Genomic DNA, 19,326 nt, shown 5'->3' on the forward strand with positions numbered 1-19,326 from the left:
TACGCTTCTTCTGGGCTATATTCTCAGCAGCATATTAAACATATCAGGTCCCCATAAGGAGAATCATGTGCTAACGGCTGTCTAAATGACTCGGGTAAAGTTTGTAGCATGCATGCTTGTTGTTTTTGTCTGCTTCCACTTGTCTTTGCACTAGGATGATGTCGGCGTAAATGTGCAGTCATATTCATTGTATTCCCACTAGTGCTGTCAGCGTTAATCTGAAATGACGTTAACGCCACAACACGGCAAATCTCCGTTAACAAGCTACAGCGGATCGCCCGTGCGTGGGGCTGGATGGCGTCAACACGTTAACGAGCAAACTGCTCTAACGCACTAGTTCCCACCCATGTAATTGAGCATTGCGTGGCACATCCGACATACTGTTTTACTTTTGTCCATGACGCGCTTACCTTCAGTGTCATACTTCACATGAAAACCAAAATAGTTCCAAAGGCCAGATCTGAATGAGGGTGGGGGAGGTTCAATTTGCCATGTTGCAACGAGCTTAGCTTCTGTCTTGCTAGCTTGTGCTGCGCTCAGTGAATCTGCGCTCGACAGTGCAACCTAGGCGGAGGAGTCGAACGCAGATCCACTGAGCTCTCAACACAGACAGCATCGTCAGAAGGAAAGTTGATAAAATAAATTAAAAATTTTGTATTGTTCGATACATATGTGTACCAAACCGTTGGACCCCTATAAAATATATATATATATATACATGTATATATATATATATATATATATGTATATATATATGTATGTGTATATATATATATATATATATATATATATATATATATATATATATATATATATATATATATATATATATATATATATATATATATATACATACACACACAGAGAGAGAGAGAGAGAGAGAGAGAGAGAGAGAGAGAGAGAGAAAGAATGACATTTCTTTAGTTTAAACTGTAACTGTGGAGTATATTTTAAAACCATTTGTAATGTAAAAATAGGTTAATTGTTTCAGAAAAATCCAAAATGGGCATTTCTTGTTAAAAACAAATCATATTTCAAACTCAGGCAATTGTGAGAAGAGAATTTGTGAATTTTCACATACACATTTTATTTTGCATCATAGGATTGGAAAAAAAAAATGGCCCTACTGTATGTGGCTGTGTATTCCTGAGGGCAAACCAATCTGGCATAAAGATTCTTCATAGGGAGAGCCATTACCAGAACAACGGTCAGAACATAACCATCCAAACAAATGTAAAGACATCACATTCCCAATCTCACTGGCAGAAAATGATAATTGGCTGTATTTTTTTAAAACTTTACAAAACATCTTTCAATTTGGCAGTCATTCAAGTCTATACATGTTGATGATAGTGGAAATCCATAACCATTCTCTCTGTCGTTCATAACAACAAATTTGAACAGTATCATTTCTTTGATGTTTAACATCATAAACACATGTCATTAAAACATCCTATTTCTCTACAAGTGACATTGGACATTTTTAATTAATCTATCCAATGCATTATAGGTGACCTGCTCCAAATTCCTGTCATCTTCTCATTTCACAAACTGTCATATTGTATTTTTAAATATTGCACTATCATCATGTCACTGGATGTAACTGTAAAAGGAACAGATATATATATATAAATATGTATTAAGAGATTAATGCTGGGAATGGCAGAGAAGTATATTTCCATTTGTGTTTGCTTTGGATATCACAGCTGATGTGTTACTTGGTTACCATACAAAATCTTCTATTAACCATTTGTTGAGAAACATTTTTAGTATAATGCATAATAGGTTTCCCAGCAAAAGAAGTATGAAACACAGTTAGTTATTTTGGCATATTAGTTTTCGCCTGTGTTTTTTGCCTCATAATTCTCAATAGATGAACATTTCTCAAAAAAACAAAAAATACAGCACAGCCAAGTATACATGTCTTTTTGTTTATGTTCTCGATTCCCCTCTTTGCCATTATGATTCTCCTCCTCAGCTTAGCTGACAATGGGTTTGTGCTTATTTTCACCAAAATGCTCTGTGCAAAAATACAATGATACAGTAGCTTCATCAAAACAAGCTAACAGTTTGAGCATTAATGAAAAAAAGGACTCATGGTAATAAATCACAAAAAAAGACAACATTGGGTTTGGCTTGCATAGCAAAGCAAAAGAAAGAGAAAAACATTTAAAAAATCTATTTACAAATTATGCAAGTCCGTTTTCATTTGAATCATTAGTCATTTTGTTAGTTGTGTGTTTTCTTCCTCATCTCCACTGTGTGAATTGTTGTACACCATGTGACAGAAAATAGAAGAGGACATATAACGCACTGTTTACTCTTTTGAAGAGGGGGATGAAAATAACACTGTGAGAGTGGTGTCTGTGTCTGTACATGACATTTACAGCTCTGCATTTTATCCTGCACAATTTTGCTTCTTTGTCTTTATTCTGTCTCCATTTTCCAAACGTCATACAGTGTCACTCGCAGAGAAAAATCTCATAGCGCTTATAAACAAGGTGTCCTGGGACAGGCAGCAACTGCGGGGAATGATGCTTCACATAAACTCTGAAAGAAAGACAGACAGACACAAAGGAAACAATGTAAAGTCTGGATGATATAAAAAACTTTACTCTCACAATCTGGATGTTCAGCTGCCACTCTCAGGATGTGTCTGAGGTGACAAGACAAAAGATTTTGTTCAATCTATACCAAAACTGTATTTTTTTTGTTTTTTCTAGGTTATGTATAGAATTTAATAATAAAAAAAATCCCAGGTGAATTTACTTTATTTTATTATTCCCCTTCCACCAGATTCTACCAGATTTCTTTTAACTGAATTTTACCATTCATAGGAACAGCCTTTTTAACTTTGGGGTTCACTGTTAGTAGAATATAACATCACTGCTAATATTGCAAACCCTTGAATGTGGTATACTGTTCCAGAGAACACTTAGTGTTTGTTAGATTTAGGAAAAACTGGCAAGCATAAGAGTGTCAGGAACATTGCCAATAGCCAAAATGGTATGGCTACACTACTGGTCAGAGCATCTCAGTCCTGTCAGTTGATCCCACATGACTGAGATGCTACGTTTTGAACATTACATACAAAAAATACAACAAAAGATAAGTTTGAACTGGTTGCATGAAGAGTGAATTCTAACCTGTAGCATCCACTGCTGAAAGCCTTAAGGCTGCTTATGAGAGAAAGGTGAAAACACAATGGATCTATATGCTTGGTGGCCTGATCTTATACATCACATTTTCAGTGAGGTGTGTTTCCCTGTTATGCAGGAAAGACACTGGTGCATAACAGGAAGCTATTATACATTGGAAGAGTGATGCTCTGGCCAATGCACTCATGTAGTTGATCCTTTAACATTTATCAACTGCCTAAACATTCTTACAGACTATCTACACCCCTTCATGTCCCCTTTAATTTGATTGATGATTCCTTCATACCGTAAATTTCATTCAAGACTAGGGTTAAAGTTTTCTAACTGTCCTCCAAATTTTCCAGATCTCAACTCAACTGAGCATCTGAAGGATGTCCTGGAAAAAGTCCAATCTATGGGAGCCTTACCTTTACATGCTACTAGTCATATTTAGAGGTTAAACGGTATTACGGAAGTGGTTTTAATGTTGTGTCTGATCAGTGTATGTAGTATATATATAGTATATAACTGAACCTGTCTAATGTTAATCTTTGCAGAGTGAAAATTATTAAATGCATCAGAATTCATGAAAACTTGCATGTTATTACTTTCTTGCTTGTGTTTGCTTTACAAGAGATATCCAATATTTGTAATGTGCACACATGTGTGCACACACACACACACACACACACACACACACACACACACACACACACACACACACACACACAAATACAGTAGATCCTTTTGAGGATGAACACTCACAGTGTTCCCTTTTCTCTGTGCCGTTTGTGGAAGGATGCCCGTTGTGGGAGGGTTCTATGCCAGCTCTCTTGTTTGAACCCCTACTCAGGGTGGCCCTGCTGGATGATGTCGTGCCACTCCAGGATGCCATATGCTGCCGCTCCAGCGTGGACACACTCACCATGCACTCCTCAGAGGGGTCTGAGGGAGCAGCTGCCCACGAACTGTGCATGTGGGAACCCATGCCGTGCAGGGACTTCATGGCTGGTGTGTGGGCTATTGAGTGGATGGTAGATCAGGGTGTTTGGCAAAGGATACGAATCAGACGTCACGATATGGGCATTCTCATTAAATGTACTAAAAAGACTTAAAATAAATAAAAAGTAATAGCTGGGGGTATTAAAGTCCAGACTCACCGTCTGTGTTAGTGTCTCTTCGTCTGGGAAGAGTTCCAACCTTGTCTGTCTGAGGCTTGTTAGCAGTGAGTGGCGCCCTCTTGTGTCCAAGGCTATGCGAGCCTTGTGTACCATGGTCTGCTGTGCCAAAGCTGTCTGAGAGACACTGCTCAGAGGCCTTACCTATAATGGACCGAAATGAGACAGTTATTGAATATTAAGGTTTGGGTATGAATTCAAAACCAAGTATTTGGAAAACCCATAGAGGATCAGCAGATCTATTAACAAGCCAAACGTGTCAGTTGGAACGACAGCGGAACTCAAAGCTGCGATTGAAATCAACAAATACTAGAAATTTCAAAAACTGTCTGTTCTACATCCTAGCCTATATGTGATGTCGAAACAGAAGGTATGAGAGCATATTGCTACTGAATGCCAGAATCAGAGTACAGAACTGTTTTTCTTTGTTTGAGTGACAATAAAATCAAGCTCTAAAACCAGACAAGCATTTGAAAATAAATAAATAAACTATTTAAAGAAGTACTCCACAAATGCAATATGGCAGCCGCTGTGGAAATACTGCCACCACAAAAAAACCTTATTCATGTTTTGATTCACTGGACTGAAATAATTCCCTCGCTGTGACTGAATGCACTTCTAAAATAGGAAGAACTCTTGACAGCTAAATATGAGTTCATAAAATGTTTGCATTGCTAATGTTGGTAAATATTTTTAGTCACACTGATCTGCATTTTGCCCTGCAATGGGTTAATAAAAGGGCTTAAAAAACACATATTCTCAATTCACATTTCAATTTTAACCTTTCAAACAATGGAGTCTAAAAATGGTACAATCCTGTCCCTGTGGGAGAAGCCATCAAGTTTCTCTTTAAAGAAACATTTTCACACAGTAAACCTATTTATAAATGCATCAAATCTTAAATGCAAGATGTGTTTCTTTTCAGTAGAGCCCTACTAAAGATGTTGAAATATCATATATTATTGCTTTGACATCTATCCACGGAGGACTTCAAGCAGCTTTTAACAGACTGTCTTAATATTTCTTTGAAAAAGAATAAAGAGGTATTAATGGTTAACCCTAAACTATCTGAATATCCTTGAGATGATGAAACTGTTTTACATTTGCCCAAATGTATTGTCTGCATCACATTGCGCGCAAATCGCGGTCCAAACGACCAATCAATGTCCTAAAAGACCAGAACAGTGTACGGGGGGCTTGCATGCATGTGATTAAATGATCCATTTTATGCTTTTGTGTTTGTGTTGCCGACCCATAATTGATTAGCAAGGCTACACACTGCAAAACATTTTCACTTCAAGCTTCAGTGGCCCAACCACATTGGCAGATAGAGTGTTGATATTGAAGAAATCTGCAATGCCTTGGATAGTTAGAAAGCTGATTTTCTTGATTATTCACTGCTGTTTTTACATTATTTACGTGTGATAATTGGATAGTGAATATTGTTAAAAAGACAATATTGGTTGTCACCCACCATAAAAGGCACTTCTTCTTGTTGCGAGTTAAAGAATGTATTTCAGAAACTATCTGACATGAATGCAGTTTCTCAGATTGGCTGAATGTATGAACAAGAAAAGCAGAATTGTCTCCTCTTTGATATCGTCCTTTTCTTAAGTACCCCATTCAAAATCTCTGATAAGAGACAGATTTCCTTTTGTTGCATTTTGACATCTGTATTGTTATATGTTTTAAATCTACACTTTTGTGGTTTTTCAGTAGTGATGACAGCAAAACACATGTTTCCTTTCAGTGAATCATAACTATATCCACATGTCTCCCATTCATATGCAGTCATGGTGAAAAGAAAGCACACCCTCTTTCAATTCTAACTTTTTCCGTATCAGGACATAACAAATAATCATCTGTTCCTTAGCATGTCTTAAAATTATTTAAATACAACCTCATATGAACAACAATGCATGGGATATTAGATAGTGCCATTATTTATTTGACAAAAATTAAGGAAAAATGTTGAAATGATGTGTGAAAGTCTAAATACAGCCTCACTTATAGCCTCAACTAGGTTACTAATCAAATGCATTAACAGCAACTACTTTTAGCAGTTTTAGTCTGGAAAATTCAGGTGTGTGCTAACACGATACCAAGGAGGAAAACCATCCACAGTGATCCTAGAGAAGCAGTTACTGCTGCCAATCAATCTGGAAAGCATTATGAGGCCATTTCCAAACAATCTGAAGTTCATCATTCCACTGTGAGAAAATTATTCATTAGTGAAAAACATTCAAGACAGTTGCTAATTTTCCCAGGAGTGGACTCTGCAGTAAACTCACCTCAAAGAAACTGAAAAAAAGAAAAGAAAAAAATCTACATCTCAGATGCTACAGGCCTCAGTCAGTATGTGAAAAGTTAAAGTTTGTGACAGTTTAATTAGAAAAAGACTGAATATGTATGGTTTGTTTGGAAACAGGTTGCCAGGAGAAAGTCTCGTCTCACGAAAAGAACACGGCAGCAAGGTTTAGGTTTGTAAAGTTGGATAATCTGGATAATCTGAAGACTTCCGAGTGGAGATGTTTGGCCATACAGCCCAGCACCACATCTGACAAAAGCCCAAGACAGTATATTACCACCAACACATCATACCAGTTGTCAAGCACAGTAATGGAAGGGGGATAGTTTGGGCTTGTAGTTTGCCATGGGAACCAGGAACCTTGCAATCACTGAGTCGAATATGGACTCATCTGTGTTCCAAAGTATTCTAGAGTCAAATGTGAGGCCATTTGTCCAACAGCTAAAACTTGGTGCTAAAGGTAATTGTATAAGCTACTGAATCATGGCTTAGTTTTTCACACACTGCTTCAGCATTTTGGCTTATTTTTTGCTACATGGTGTAATATGCAATGCATTGTTGTTCATCTCAGGTTGTATTTTTAAAAAAATGTTTTTTTAGTTATGTCCTCCAATGTAAAATTTGGAAATTGAGAGAGGTTGTACTTTCTTTCTTTTTATCATTATGCTTTTCATCGACTACACTGAAGATGAAAAACTTCTACTAGCTACATTCTCACATGGGAATGATATTATTCTTAAAAGTGGCATGCCTTCAGTGAGAACACATCAAGTGAAAGCTATGAATTAAAAATGGGCTCCATAAATAAGTAATAATCATACCTCGGTTTCACAAATCATCCATATTCCTAATGAAAGTGCTATCGGTGAACTTGGTGTAGGCATATAAAAATATAATTAGAGCATGCATGTTAATATCTGTCATATTTTCAGCACCTATGCATTATTATTTACCCATATTTCCATGTGAGCATGACCTCATAGTGTCAATGACTCAGTGGTCTATTCACTTAAAAATGAAGACAGCAATTAATTTTTAAAACATTTTTACCTGAGCCCTCAAGGTTATCCATGCTGTGACCAGGAGTGTATTCAAAGCCACACAAATTCTTTGACACCACAGCATATCTTTCATCCTCCTCCTCCTCTTCCTCCTCGTCTTCAGAAAGGAGAGTGGTTCCCAAATCAGAACCCAGTGTACTAGACATGAAGTCGATTGGGGAGTTGGACACGTTTGGACTGGTTTTCATATGCCTATTTAAATGTGGGGAAACAGTGTGTATTAATAAAATGTTTTTAAAGCAACAGAAGACAGATAATGGGCGTGAAAAATGCTGCAAAACAAGCATTACAAATTCAGAATCAGTAGATATTCAGGAGGGTGGAGATGCAATGTGCATACACTATGAATGCCTGCAGTGATTTTACTGATTACTTTCTCAGTGCTGGTGTGTGTTGTGCTAACACAATGGAGTTGTAATTGGACTGGATTAAGGATATCTGGATGGGCAGGGCTGTCACCAACATGCCTGTTATCTCCCGCACAGCTGTCCTCCATGATGGCTCGCATCCCACCATAGAGGAGATGCATGCATAATTACTAACTCTATTTACTGATGTCAGAACAGCATGTAAGACTAAACCCAGTCATTACCCTCCATGTCGCCACTGACTTGTCAAGTTTTCCAATGCTCCATCAAAGGTGTAATCAATGGAGAGATGTTTTTATCGCTTGCAAGACACACGGGCCGCAGGTCTGAGCTGACACATGTAAATACCAGCATTGAAAGGCACTCAGACATTTTCCATTGATATGCAAAATCCAAACTTTCACCAGAATAAAATGAATAAAATTACATGCATCTCTCTAACAGAGCAAAGCAAACATAGTTGAATGGATCTGCGTTACCATGCAAAGCTTTCACACTTTCACATTATTACCAAAAACAAGAATATGAAAGGTGGTCTTAAAAAGCCATCTTTGCTTTTCCTTGTTTGCTGTTCTAGCATTTTGGTTGTGAAGCATTTTGTGATGCTTACTGTATATTGAAAAGTGCTATATAAATAAATTTTTATAAAACCTAGCTTTACAAGGGAATCTTACCATGCCTGTTTGGCCACTTCATACTGGTAGGCTCTAGTCAGCTCATCCAAGTGAGCCTGCAAGATGGACTGCATTTCTTCATGGTGGGCAGAACTGAGAGAGGACGATGAAGGCTGACTAAAAGTAGCTGCTGCTGGGGAGGAGGACCTTCCTCTCAGGGGAGGAGTGGGACCTCTCTCTTCCTCTACTTCATTTTCCAAATTCTGATGGCGGTAGGTCTGGACAGACATTGGTGGTGCCCAGCTTCCGTTGTCATATCTGGCATGTGGACAAAATGTTTTCATGTTAATCACCACATTGACTTTCCTAAATAACTGATTAGAGATGTATGCCAAAGACAGAAAATACCTGTAAATATTCCACTAACAAAAGTGTTCTCAACACTTTTAAATGATCAGAAAATAGCAGCCACAATATGTTTAGGCTTTACAATGCAAGTGTGACTGTGCAATTCAGGATGGCAAAATGTGGTCCTGAAGACATCTGCTCTAGAAGATTTACCACACAGAGAGTAGCACTTTAGCCACCATTCAGAAAAATCAGAATCTGTCATATCTCATCATCATATCATATCCCAAAAGAGCACTTTGCTCTCTAAGTGCAGGCTTACTTGTGGTTCCTAGAGCTTCCAACAATACAGTGGGGGAGACAGAGCCTTCAGCTGTGAGGCTCCGCCCCCGTTAAACCAGCTCCCTGTTTGGATTTATCATAATCCATAGACAAGCACCTAATATGGATATCTTTGGTGTGAACCCACATAGGCACAGAAAGATCCCCAGCTAGTGGTTGGGTTCAAACACACCCAGTGGTTTCACAACTGTAGAAATGGTGCTAGATAAATAACAAAAAAAAGGAATTCACTCCAAGAACTTTTTAATTTTGTTGAGTTAAATTATAATGTTTTGTTTATATGTTAATTAGCACTTATTAGCAGCTATGTTAAGGATATAGCTTGCTAACTAAGCTCACACTGTTAGCGCTTCATCATGTGGTTTAAATATAGTCACTTCTAACTCGAAAAAACATGGCATAGACAAAAAACAAACAAAAAGGCTTCACATTGCAGAGTTCAGAAATTAGTGTGGGGCAGCATGGCGACCACATCCATTTTTCATAACAAAGACTTTAGCTTAGTCTTAGCCAAAAGGGCTAAATGTAGGCCAGCAGTCACTCAGCTAACTAGGGTACTAGCGTTTAACAGGCTAATACAGCTAATTCTTTTTTCTTTCACAAGGTAAATTAAACAGGCAGCTTATATCCAAATTCTGATAATAACACAAAGCCACCCATGCATACACTCTGCTTGGGCCCCAAGTGCAGGCTCTGTGTTTGCATGTGTTTCTTTTCTGTTTTTATGTATTTTAGTACAGAGACTGATGACATATGAATGTACATTACCCTCCTCCATGATTTTCCTGGGGGTAACAGTCAAGGTCAACCTCAGTCCCAGGCAGGGGGTTCATGGGTGGTGGTGGCAGAGGCATGTTAGCCCAACATGTCCCATTTGATTTAGAGGTTTTTGTTCCACTTTTTAGCTTCTTTTTCTTCCCAGCCTTTGCACCTGGGGGTAGGCAAAGAGAGGTTTAGCTTCCTCTATACAAAATACGCAAGAGTATTATTCTACTCTCAGTCCACACACATTCGGTTTTGCTTGGAAAAAGGTACCTTCTATTTTTCTCTGCTGCTTCTCTCTGTGAACTTTTACCCAAACTGTCTTCTACCCAGTTTTCATTATTCGTCTCTCCTGTGTGCTGACAGCACATTACAACATTTTCTAAATGTTGACATTTCTTAAATAGGCATCAAAACCTGCGGCAAACCACTTTAAGTTGCTTCTCCACTTGTTCTCTTTATCTGTGGTTAGCTTGACATTTAACTGAGCACACGGCCTATAGTGCAAAAAAAAAAAAAAAAAAGAAAGAAAACACAGAAAAGCCTCCACGACTTTACTAAATGTATATAAGCTACATAAATAGCTCCAAACACTGAGGGATTTTCTTCTTCCATCTAATCAAATTAACCCAAAAGAAATGTGTCATGATTGCGTGACATTTCTAGGCAAGATAAGCTCCCAGGGTAGAATTGTGATGAAGACAGAAGAGTAATTAAGGACATTATCCTAAGGGTTTATTTTTAGTGAATATGTAAACAAATTCTCTCCTTCCTAGTTTGGTCTTTCCTTGGTTTAGCTCCCAGTAATTTAAATGATAGGGAAAAAAGTGCTTGTGATTTTGCTGCAAAGATGCTACACTTAGTTCACAGAGACCCAAGGAGTTTATCATAAAATGAAAAAAACCCCAAAACAAAACCAAAAACAATCAAATAAACAAAGATCTTGATCATTTCATCGTGGCTCATACCACTGCCAGGGCGTCTGTCAGTTAGCGAGTAGCCCAGGTTTGCTATTTCCTGCTGGGCTTGAAGAGAAGCCTTCCAGCGGGGATCTGGCCTATCCACCGCCAGCTCGTGGAAACTATTGGACTGAAGTATTTGAGTGGTGGCATAGGGGGTGGGCTGAGTGCCTCGTGCTGGGCTGCTGTAGCCTGCCTTCCCCATGAAGTCGATACTGCTGTAGATGGCACCATCAGACAGCATGGTACCAGTTTTCTCCACCGCTGCAGACGGTAAAACATCTGAGGCAAAAAAGAGGATGAACACAGAGAGGGGAGGGAAATGGAAAAGGCATCATGGAGAGATAAGTTGACATGAAGTTAACGATCTTTAAGGTCATTAACACTCCCTGCTGCTCCAGCACTCTGTATTAGTTAAATACATTTCTCAAATGGACTTGATATAAATGAAAGTGATTATCAACAACCATAATTAGCATGCAATGCTCTGTGGGAGCCGGGTGGAGTGCTCACAAGAGGGATGCTCAAACAGTGCTAACCTTCAGCTCAACAGTCTTGCACGAATAAAGCCTGAAGCTCACCAGGGTTCCATTGAACTTTGAGAACATGTAGGCATACAAACACATAATGGAAACCAATATACTTCAACCACTGTGCGCAACCTCGAAAAACGGACAATGGCAGAGCATGACAAAGAATGATGGGGAAAACAATATCTAAACAGTGCAAATTTAAGCCAGATATCAGGCTTGTCACATCAAATTAGTAAAACAGAGCCCTTGAAGGCTGTTTTAATTTGTGTGTGTGTGTTAACCTATTTGTGTATATGTGCTTAAGTGTGACATCCTGTCAGCATGCTTCCCAAGGGATCAACATCAAAACTGTCCAACTAGGCATCGCTAAACCGTATTCTTCATCGCTCCGGCTTGTTTATGTTTCTTACCTCCTCGGCCAAAGTTGCTGCCGCCTTTTGGACTCCCTAAGCCCCCGTTAGCTGGGAGACTTGTGGAAGGCCAGGAGTCAGCTAACCAGGGGAGGCCTGGATCACCTGCTTTTAACAACCCTGGACGGCTGTGAGAGAATGTTTAAAGTCAGACAAAGGTGGATGAGAGGTGGAAAGGACACCAGAGAACCAGTGACATTGTTAAATATTCAGCCTGCCCTGCTTATTTTCTTCCTGCTGCATCAACAACAAATTGATGCGAAAACTCATTCAGCATATTCTCGCCCGTGGAGCAGCCGAGCACGCAGGCAACAATAAACAACAGAGAGACATAAAATGGCAAGTCTATAAATCAGACTTCTGCCTCCCCTCGACTCTACCACCCCTAACTCTCCCTGGAGAAGCAAGGCAGGCCTAAATACACACTAAATCCACTTTAGAGCCTTAGCACAACAGAAATTTACATTTTAAATTGAGAATCATGGACAGCCTCTGGCAGATCAGCTACACTGCTGCTCAGTCTCCATAGCAACAGAGACAGCAAAAGCCCATTAGGTGGTTTAGGAACGCTACCATGTCATTTTGTCTTTGTGAAGTACAACGTCCACGAATAAAGGCGTTCGCTTCAAGGTAGGAAAGTTGTGGGCAGCAATTCAGGGAGGAACAAAAAATAGAAAAAGACAATTTACACCCCCTCTATATCAGCTGCTGTAAAAATGGCAAAACATTCACATGCCTGCACATTAAGTAAACATACCGTGTGTCTGCATATGTTTACTTAATGTGCAGCTTTACAGTGAGTTTTCCACTGAGCCTGATTTACCAAGTGCCAGGGGAGTTGTTCACAGCTGACTTGGTGATGGCTCAAAGGTGTTCAAACAATTACGTCAATAATTTCCATTTTAAACTACACAAGCATAATACATATATTTACATATATTTCCTTGGAAGAACAGGGCAAAGCTATGCACAGTAGCGCAAGCAGTCTGTGCACCTTCAGCGTGGAGAAAGGCACTCATGCAAAAGGGTTTTACAAGAAAGCGTTTATTTTTAGTCTATTACTTGCAACATTTGTTCTGGCTTTGGGCTTATCTGCTTGCTTAGGTGTAACAAATATGTAGAGCAAACCACTGTCCACAGAGCAAATTCACCTCTTTCCCCCTGTTGTTTTCAGGAATACTTTGATATTCTGTGGACACGCTGTCTTTGCTTTGGGCATTTTGAGCAGTCTGGAAATTCTATCGGCCACTGAGAGGAGTCTCAAGGTCCGACGCATTGTTCTTCTGTCTCCACATAAAACCCATGACTCTACTTACTCTAGGCCAAGCTTTTTAAACAGCACATTCATCACCTCTCCCCTCCTTTATTGACCTCTGGCTCACTCAGATGAACTGAGAAGCGCGCCGGTGACTAAAACACCTGCATTAGTTGGTAGCTCTCAGTTCAAAGGAGTGATTAATGATTTCATCACAGTGAACAACAGTGGAAATCGTGCACTGATACAATATGAATAGGCGGGGGTGGGTGAAGGGGGGGCATAAATGCAAATTCCATTCATCAGGAGAGAACTCTTCATATTAAGTTTTACGATAGCATGGTGTCATTAAAAAGTTCACCATGTGACACCGAAATGTCCGCTTGGAAGCTTTAGCAGTAGGGTTTCTGAAGGTTTTTAGTGGAGAAATTCTCACCTTCCATTGCGAATCAGGCCTCTGTCTCTTTGGAATGTCACTTGGAGGGAAAAGAGGGAGGAGAGAGAAACAATTAAACTGTCAAGTAATCAACAGCATGACTGTAGATTTGAATGGCTGATACATTACTGCTGTCAAGAATGAAGGCACCTAAATTGCCGGGATATTGTATATACAATGGCACAATGTAAAGACATACCTGCTCGAGTGAAGGTGAAGGACTGAACTGCAATTTAAAGAGACATAAAGAGTGTGCGTATCAGAGGGCATATCAAGTGGCATAAAGAGTGCTTAGAAATATTAAAATGATTCAAAATGCTCTCGTGTTCAAAAGATATGGATTGTGTGCTTTCATTTTTGCTTTGTTTGTTCATCCATCACTGATATGTCAGCACTGTGATCATATTTTGATGAAGCTTGGGCAATAACGCAGCTAACATTCCAGCATTTTCTGATTTACACTGACTGCCCTGAGGGAGAAGTTTAAATGAAGGTGACATTTTTAACCTTTTATTTTTTATTTTTGCTCGCCTCAGGTGATCTGCACTCTCATCATAATTCTATTTTTTTATGAAATCCTTCCAAAATACATCTTGAAACAGTACGTGTGCAACAAGAAAGACAATTACTGATGCAATAGCATTTTTAAACTACTGCTATAAATTATTTAAAAATGAAGAAATCAATGAATTTTTTAAGTCAATGGCTCTTATAGAAAAAAAAAAAAAAAGAATCCATTGTTTTCCAAATGGAAATATGAAATTTTGGACTTAAACTCCTGCAGTTTTTGAATAAAGGGATCAGAAAACCAGCCCTCAATCACATAAATCCCTGCTGAATTAGGAAATCGCACTGCTCTCTCCCCAAGTCACTAAATAAAAGCTGCAATACGCATTATGAAATTTGCACACAGCTTCATGCTCGACTCGCAGTGGAATAAAAGAACATTCCATACATAAACCTAGATGTACCTCATGTTAATGTGCAAACAACACCAGGCATGGTCTGATAATGGAAGGGGATGTTAAATTACTTATCTCGCATGAATGTATTAGAGTGTTGAGGTGTGCTGCTGATGGAACGCAGCACAGTCGATGCACATCAGTGCACAGTGAATTAAAGTAAATAGGGCCTATTTCCATCCGCGCTGAATACATTTTCTTTGTTCTGCGTTTCAGCCAGCTCAAATGGAGTCACATCTGTGATGGCATCAGCTTCCGCTGGAGAGAGACCTACTTTGCTTTGTGAGCCAGTTTTGATGCAGAACCATGTAAATTGATTTTTTTTTTTTTACCTGCATAGTTGCTAAGTCCTTTCCTCTTTTTTCTCCTCCAGTACAACCAGGCACTGAAGCCCATGAGGACAATCCAGCAAGCCCCTCCCAAAGCAGCGATGAAGGCCGGCTGCTTCACCACATCTGAGATGCTGTTGTTGCTGTCCGATCCTGTCATTACGTCCCTCAGTTCTGCACCTGGAGGCACCACACACCCACACAGGGAGAAAAGGGAAAGAATTTAGAATTTTAATTTCAGTATGAGTGAATGAATGGGATTAAAAAAAATATTGAGCAGGAAAAAATGCAGTTCAGAGAAATTAAATTGCAACAAAATTTTATTCAATATCATCACAATGTTTGACATAGAGATAAATAAATATGGTGAAAATGTACAAGTTTAAGCAAATCAAAGAAGTGTGGAACACACTATGTATCAAACCAGGACACATGGACTACAGAGACCACCGAAAGATGAGCCCGTGAAAAAATACAAACACAAAGAGATAAAAAAAAAAACCAGCATCAGTGCATCCAATATAGCGTTAATCAATTCAGCAGTGCACTTATCAACTTGAGCTGCAAGACACAAGATTGACAGAGCAGCTCTGACAGAGTTTGATTTTCTGTTGCGGCTACTGTGCTGTGAAATTAGATTCACAGTCTCCAGCAGGAACCACCCCCCCATCATTAAGCTTCATTCCACAGGCCTGTTTCCCTTTCTCTGGGCGTTAGGGGTGTTATTATATATCAGTCAAAAGTCACAGATGAAGAGCATCTGGCCTGAGCTCCCATATTGATTCTGGGCTTATATACGCTGGGCATCCTTTAGTGATTTCATAAGATGTGATAGGCTGATAAGCTCCTACAAAAACACTGTCTACTTTGTTAGCGCCAGCTGCACACATATTGGAGAGGATTATTGATATGGCTAACAGTACTTGGCACAGTGTTACCAGGCACTACACTTAATGAACTGCTATTGATTTCTCTATAGACATCTGGCGTTGTAAAGCGCAATTTTCTTTCTTCAAGTGCGATAAATTGATAAATCATTTTCCCAGACCCCCAATCTGTGATAGAGACCTAGGTCTCCTATCTTGGGGTCATTTTATTTGACTCGAGGTTTGGCGTGTGTGTGTGTGTTTGTGAGAGAGAGAGAGTGGATTACCCAAAGTGATGAGCTGGGGTATGCTCTTGACCCCCACCCCTGCGCTGGTGCCTGCAGCCACCTCTACACGGTACTGCACTCCAGTCTGCAGACCCCCAACTACCACTGAACGGATGGTCGCGTCCACAGACTTATTGACATGAAAGCGAGTTTCGTTGGCCAAACACCAGATCTGACAAAGACAGACACACCAGACAGATTTCATTGTGTGGTTGTACATCACTAAATCACTAAACTATTCAGTCTGGAGAAGCCTGGGCTCACCTTGTACTCTTGTATGATGCCATTCTGTTGGTCAGAAGGAGGAGGGTCCCAGGATACACTGATGGATGTGCTGTTGTGGTTTCCCACTGTCAGCACTGTCACTTGCTGTGGAGGCGCACTTGGTGCTGATGGGTCACACCGGGAGGGGGTAAAAAGATTAAAGAAAGAAAAGGTAAAAAAGAAAGAAAGAATGAAATCACTACACATAGTTTATTCTGAAAAACGAGTGTGTCTTGTTTTATTTATTTCTTTTTTCATATGTCAAAGAGGGATTTGTCTCACTCGCTACCTCAATTCATATTAATTCAGCAAGCCAAACAACATGGGTTTTTCCATTTCCTAAGCCAGCCTGGCAGATGGCTGCTGGGAGTACTTCATCTCAGTTTCTTATCTTAATAGTGAGATTCTTATTGTGTTGCTGAACCCAGTAAGTAAATCACTTTCATCATGTCCTACGCGCACTACACCATATTGGCCACATGCAAATGCTTCCAGTGTAGATGCACTCAATTTAGCATGTCTGTTTGAATAAAATTGGTCAGTACCCATGTCTGATAATAAGTTTGAGGTGATTTCTTGGTGTGTATGTGGAGACTAAGGGCATAAAAAACAAACTTTAATAGTTCTTTTTTAAAATTAGAGATTGTGGCACCCTCCATAGATAGATGTAAAATTTAAAGAAACTATAGGCAGCAGGAGGCAAAAAGATCATATCTATGGAACTGTGCAAATCAGGCAATCCCTGGGCACATAGTCTCTCTCGATTCCTAATAAAATCATCATTACGTTCTGACTGAATGGATGAAACAGCTAGTTTGAGCCCGATTAAGGAGGCTTAAAATAACAATACTAATCACAGTGTTTCAATATATGGAAGGCACTGTCTTACTGTACTGAGAAGTAAAGGTGGAAATGGGCGTTGTGAGTCAAATTCTCAAAATGGACATGGTGTCTGTACTCTCAAAGTCAAAAGCACCAAGCCATGTATTAGCGCATATGAACTAATGACACAACAGCATATTAGAAGTGTATGACAGAGCATTTGTGCAAGATTTGATCCTGACCTCTGCCAGTTATTTGACATCTGCAAAGCTCAACATCAGCCTCAGGTAATTTACATAGCAAAAAGATGACAAAACAATAGATTTCTTTTGTTGCCAGATGAAACAAATCTCCCTGTATAATGTAGCTTGTGCTTAAAAGAGCGGCTATGAACAGATATGGCTGTGTCTGCAAAGTACTTGACAGGCTGGCAGGACAAAGGAATTAAATCAGCCATAGGAGATGCGGTTTATTTTTATTACATTTAACAAATTAACTGAGCTCAGTTTGAGGATATCTATATTCAGACATTTAGGCAGTATTGACTTTCCAAAGCAATTACCGTTAAACAGACTCACACAAATTACTGTCCCAGTATTGAGATGACTATTGTTCAGAAGGAAGGAAAAAATACACACGCAATGAAGGAAGAGTCAAATATAAAATACAGGATATTATATTATACCATATCATCCTGCCACAAATCTTTACTCCTTTCATTCAAGTAAACATTTACAAGTAATTCCAATTTGATTACAGGTGAAGGAATTCAACTTTCTAAGTCATCAACAGTCTGAACAAAGAAGGCTCCTAATATTCATCTTCGGGCTCATAATATTTGAGGCAATCGTTTTGTCTCCGAAGACAAAAATCGAATCATAATAACTAATCTGATGGAGCAAAAAACAAACAAACAAAGCATTCCATAAAACACAGACCTCTACAACTGTTTGAGGATTTTTGGGGGGCTTTCAAAACCTCAGCCAGGAACAGTTTATTTGTCAGTTTTGTTTGTTTATCTTTTCAGTTTTGATTTTCTGAAAAAAGGAAAATACACATATACAGATAAAATCAGAAGGTATGCTATATGTCAGAAAGTACACAGAATAATGGGCATGTATACGGTTCCACATTTTTTTAAATAAATGAAATGATCATAATTTCTGATTATACCACGTTTAACATTTTATTTCAAAAGTATTCATTCCTTTTGTCATTGCACGTTATTCTGGAAATACTACCACTGTCTGTATATTTTATAATAATGCTGCTTCATACACTTTCCACAAGGCACCTAGTAAGCTTAGAGCAAGCTTAGAGCAGTAGTAGAGTGACCAATAAAAAAAAACTGCAGGAGGGCAGTGACCACTAAATGCCTTCAGTGCTCCAAGTAGGGTAATATCAGGTCACAATTATCCAAGTAACTTTCAGCTTTCCAGATGTCATTTCAGAGGTGCTCTTTTAGCAAACAGTGCCTTTCCAGTCAGTCAAAGGTCTGCATTAGGAGAAGACAGGAACCATTAAGTGCAGTTCTACAATTTCCATATGTACCACAACAATCCCCTTGGATGAATAATAGCTAGAATACCAGTAATGACTCAGGATAATATTACTATAAATGGCTGCAAAACCAAGAAAAGGTCAAAGATTATGTTCTTACTAATGTGACTAATACTTATATTAGGACTGATGTGAACTGTAGCTAGAGAGTAATTTCAAGCAATTAATGCTTCCAATGTCTAAGTAAACATTTCAGGGGTTTTTTTTACCCACAGCTGTGCAATTAAACAAAAGCTACTAAAGCTGCTTAATGTTCTGCTATGCAGGATATGAAGTAGTAAACATAACCTGTTATGCAAATGGATGCATAATTTAAGCTAATTAATTCATGAACTGGTGAACATTACTCTACAACACATCTGCCCCCGCCCCCAAAAAATAAAAACAAAAACAAAAAAACAGTAATAAACTCTATCTAGCAAGAGAAGGGAGCTCTGTTTCATATGAGAATTTCAGCTTTTAGCCTCACTAATGTCCATATGAGACCAGGTCAGATCAGAGGTTCTCATTTTAACAACTATACAA

At 39.0% G+C, this 19,326-nt stretch overlaps 1 protein-coding gene and 1 long non-coding RNA gene across 2 annotated transcripts in view; one reads left to right on the forward strand and one right to left on the reverse strand.

Moving 5' to 3' along the window:
* Positions 1-908: 908 nt before the first annotated feature.
* Positions 909-19,326, reverse strand: part of LOC146699845 (roundabout homolog 2-like) — an 82,976-nt gene continuing 64,558 nt past the window's right edge. Inside the window, exons 15-27 of the mRNA XM_085469766.1 lie at positions 16,420-16,544; positions 16,156-16,327; positions 15,006-15,182; positions 13,911-13,937; positions 13,712-13,751; positions 12,021-12,148; positions 11,087-11,359; positions 10,125-10,287; positions 8,727-8,984; positions 7,674-7,876; positions 4,298-4,459; positions 3,903-4,157; positions 909-2,550 (exon numbers count right to left, since the gene is read on the reverse strand). Coding sequence (XP_085325892.1) covers positions 2,549-2,550; positions 3,903-4,157; positions 4,298-4,459; positions 7,674-7,876; positions 8,727-8,984; positions 10,125-10,287; positions 11,087-11,359; positions 12,021-12,148; positions 13,712-13,751; positions 13,911-13,937; positions 15,006-15,182; positions 16,156-16,327; positions 16,420-16,544 — 1,985 coding nt within the window. The 3' untranslated portion in view covers positions 909-2,548. The remainder of the gene's footprint in view (positions 2,551-3,902; positions 4,158-4,297; positions 4,460-7,673; positions 7,877-8,726; positions 8,985-10,124; positions 10,288-11,086; positions 11,360-12,020; positions 12,149-13,711; positions 13,752-13,910; positions 13,938-15,005; positions 15,183-16,155; positions 16,328-16,419; positions 16,545-19,326) is intronic.
* On the forward strand, positions 12,529-15,113 carry LOC146699846 (uncharacterized). The gene is made up of 3 exons (XR_014922483.1): positions 12,529-12,650; positions 14,890-14,955; positions 15,047-15,113. It is a non-coding gene; the product is annotated as an uncharacterized LOC146699846 (long non-coding RNA).

This window comes from Copadichromis virginalis, linkage group LG10 (genome assembly GCF_057382275.1).
Source record: "Copadichromis virginalis isolate Kocher_CV1m ecotype Utaka linkage group LG10, C_Virginalis_male_GT1.1, whole genome shotgun sequence".
Taxonomy (NCBI): Eukaryota; Metazoa; Chordata; class Actinopteri; order Cichliformes; family Cichlidae; genus Copadichromis; species Copadichromis virginalis.